General features: G+C 39.7%; 1 protein-coding gene across 2 annotated transcripts in view; it reads left to right on the top strand.

Annotated features, from left to right (window-relative positions):
* MRS2 (magnesium transporter MRS2) overlaps positions 1 to 2035 on the top strand; it is a 28430-nt gene that overhangs the window by 8985 nt on the left and 17410 nt on the right. For both annotated transcript variants that reach the window (XM_007454514.1, XM_007454515.1), the window contains one exon: positions 956 to 1086. In XM_007454514.1, coding sequence (XP_007454576.1) covers positions 956 to 1086 — 131 coding nt within the window. The remainder of the gene's footprint in view (positions 1 to 955; positions 1087 to 2035) is intronic.

Here is a 2035-nt window from a genome sequence, read left to right as displayed (position 1 = left end):
TCCTGCTGTGCCTATATTAACCCGAATAATAAATACACTTTTGACTTTTCAAGTTTATTTTATAAAGTCTAAGGTATGTTTTGGTTTTCAAAAGAGCCTTGTTCATAGGAGTTTTGAACTGTATCCTATTTACAAAGAACATAGGTATTGTTTACCAGATGTAAAGTTTATGTGTTTTTTTTGTTTGTTTGTTTTTTTTGCGGTACGCGGGCCTCTCACTGTTGTGGCCTCTCCCGTTGCGGAGCACAGGCTCCGGATGCGCAGGCTCAGCGGCCATGGCTCACGGGCCCAGCCGCTCCGTGGCACGTGGGAACTTCCCGGACCGGGGCACGAACCCATTTCCCCTGCATCGGCAGGCGGACTCTCAACCACTGCACCACCAGGGAAGCCCAAGTTTATGTTTTAACCAAAGAACGGCAGCTTTTCTTTTAATCAATCCTCCATTCCTTTCATAATAAATGTCTGGTGTCTGTAGGGGGAAGAGTCTTATGGGAGTTAATTCCCTGGCAACCAAATGGGAGCTTACTAACAACATTATGCATGGTTATCTTTTAACCTAGGAGATCTAGTTTTTTTTGTTTTTTTTTTTTGCGGTACGCGGGCCTGTCACCGCTGCAGCCTCTCCCGTTGCGGAGCACAGGCTCCGGACGCGCAGGCCCAGCCGCCATGGCCCACGGGCCCAGCTGCTCCGCGGCACGCAGGATCCTCCCGGACCGGGGCACAAACCCGCGTCCCCTGCATCGGCAGGCTGACTCCCAACCACTGCGCCACCAGGGAAGCCCGGAGATCTAGTTTTTAATCATCTGGGATGGGCGTTCCAGCAGTGACCATGTTCTGAAATGTTACCAGCCTTCCTAGCTATTACAGATTTCTGTATTTAATCAGAGCATTCACTGACCCTGAGTATTCTAAAAAGATTGTTTTAATTCTTATGAAAGGTCATGTTGTTATCTAGATCAACACTCTTCAGGGGAAACTTAGCATTTTGCAACCACTGATCCTTGAGACATTGGAAGCTTTAGTGGATCCCAAACATTCTTCCATAGATAGAAGCAAACTGCACATCTTACTACAAAATGGCAAAAGGTAAATATGGGTGATTTACCAAGTTGGGAGTTAGACAAAAATGTCTTAAACTTCTCTTTCAGTAGTTTTAACAGTGAAATGTTTAACGTATATTCAGGTCCAAAATTAGTGTAATTCTTAGCTGTTTTAAAAATACCAACTAGTCTTGCTAATGATAATGACAGTTTTTACTTTGTGACTTACTCTCAGTACCTTCATTTCCATATTTGATTTTCACTGTCTTTCATAACTTTAAGAAAGTAGCCTAGAGGGGAAGTTGAGCTAAAGGGGGCACACAAACTAATGTTTATTGAAAAGCTGTTTTGCATGAAATGCTGTATCAGTCTCTTTTATGTGTGTGATGTCATCTTATCCTGTCAGCAATCCTGTTGACATGGTCCTCATTTTGAAGATAAGAAAACTGAGGTCTAAGTAATTTTTCTAAACTTTAACAGCTACTAAATAGCAAATCTAGACTCAAATTCAATTTTCTTTCCCTCCAAGGTCCATGGGTTTTTTTGTTTATCATAATGCATTCCAGAATTTAAGGATAATATTTTAATTTATATTACAGACTGAATGAACATGCCTTCAGGATTTGTACCCCCTAAAAATCCATTCAGGAGTTAACAGTTAAAATTCCTGAATCAGTAGTTCTTTGTCTGAAAGTATTAGGATGTTTTTATGAATTAAAAGTAAATAGTCTGTTCATCACTGCCATACTTATTAAGAGTAAAGATAAATTTCTGAGCCCAGAAGCTTAAATAACAGTGATTATATGTTTCTGAGATAAATAATATATGCTGAAAATTATATCATTGGTTAATTTTACCACTTACTGTAGTTTGGGGATTGGGAATTGATTCTCAGAGTGCATAGTAAATATAAAAAAATTTTTTTTTTTTTTTACAAATCAGTGTTTACCATGAATTTATAAGTGGATCTACTTGATAAGACACTAAAAAGACAG

Source organism: Lipotes vexillifer, unplaced genomic scaffold (genome assembly GCF_000442215.2).
Source record: "Lipotes vexillifer unplaced genomic scaffold, Lipotes_vexillifer_v1.1 scaffold421, whole genome shotgun sequence".
Classification (NCBI taxonomy): domain Eukaryota; kingdom Metazoa; phylum Chordata; class Mammalia; order Artiodactyla; family Lipotidae; genus Lipotes; species Lipotes vexillifer.
Note: the sequence above shows the minus strand (reverse complement) of the source record. Positions and strands in the feature narration are given on the sequence as shown.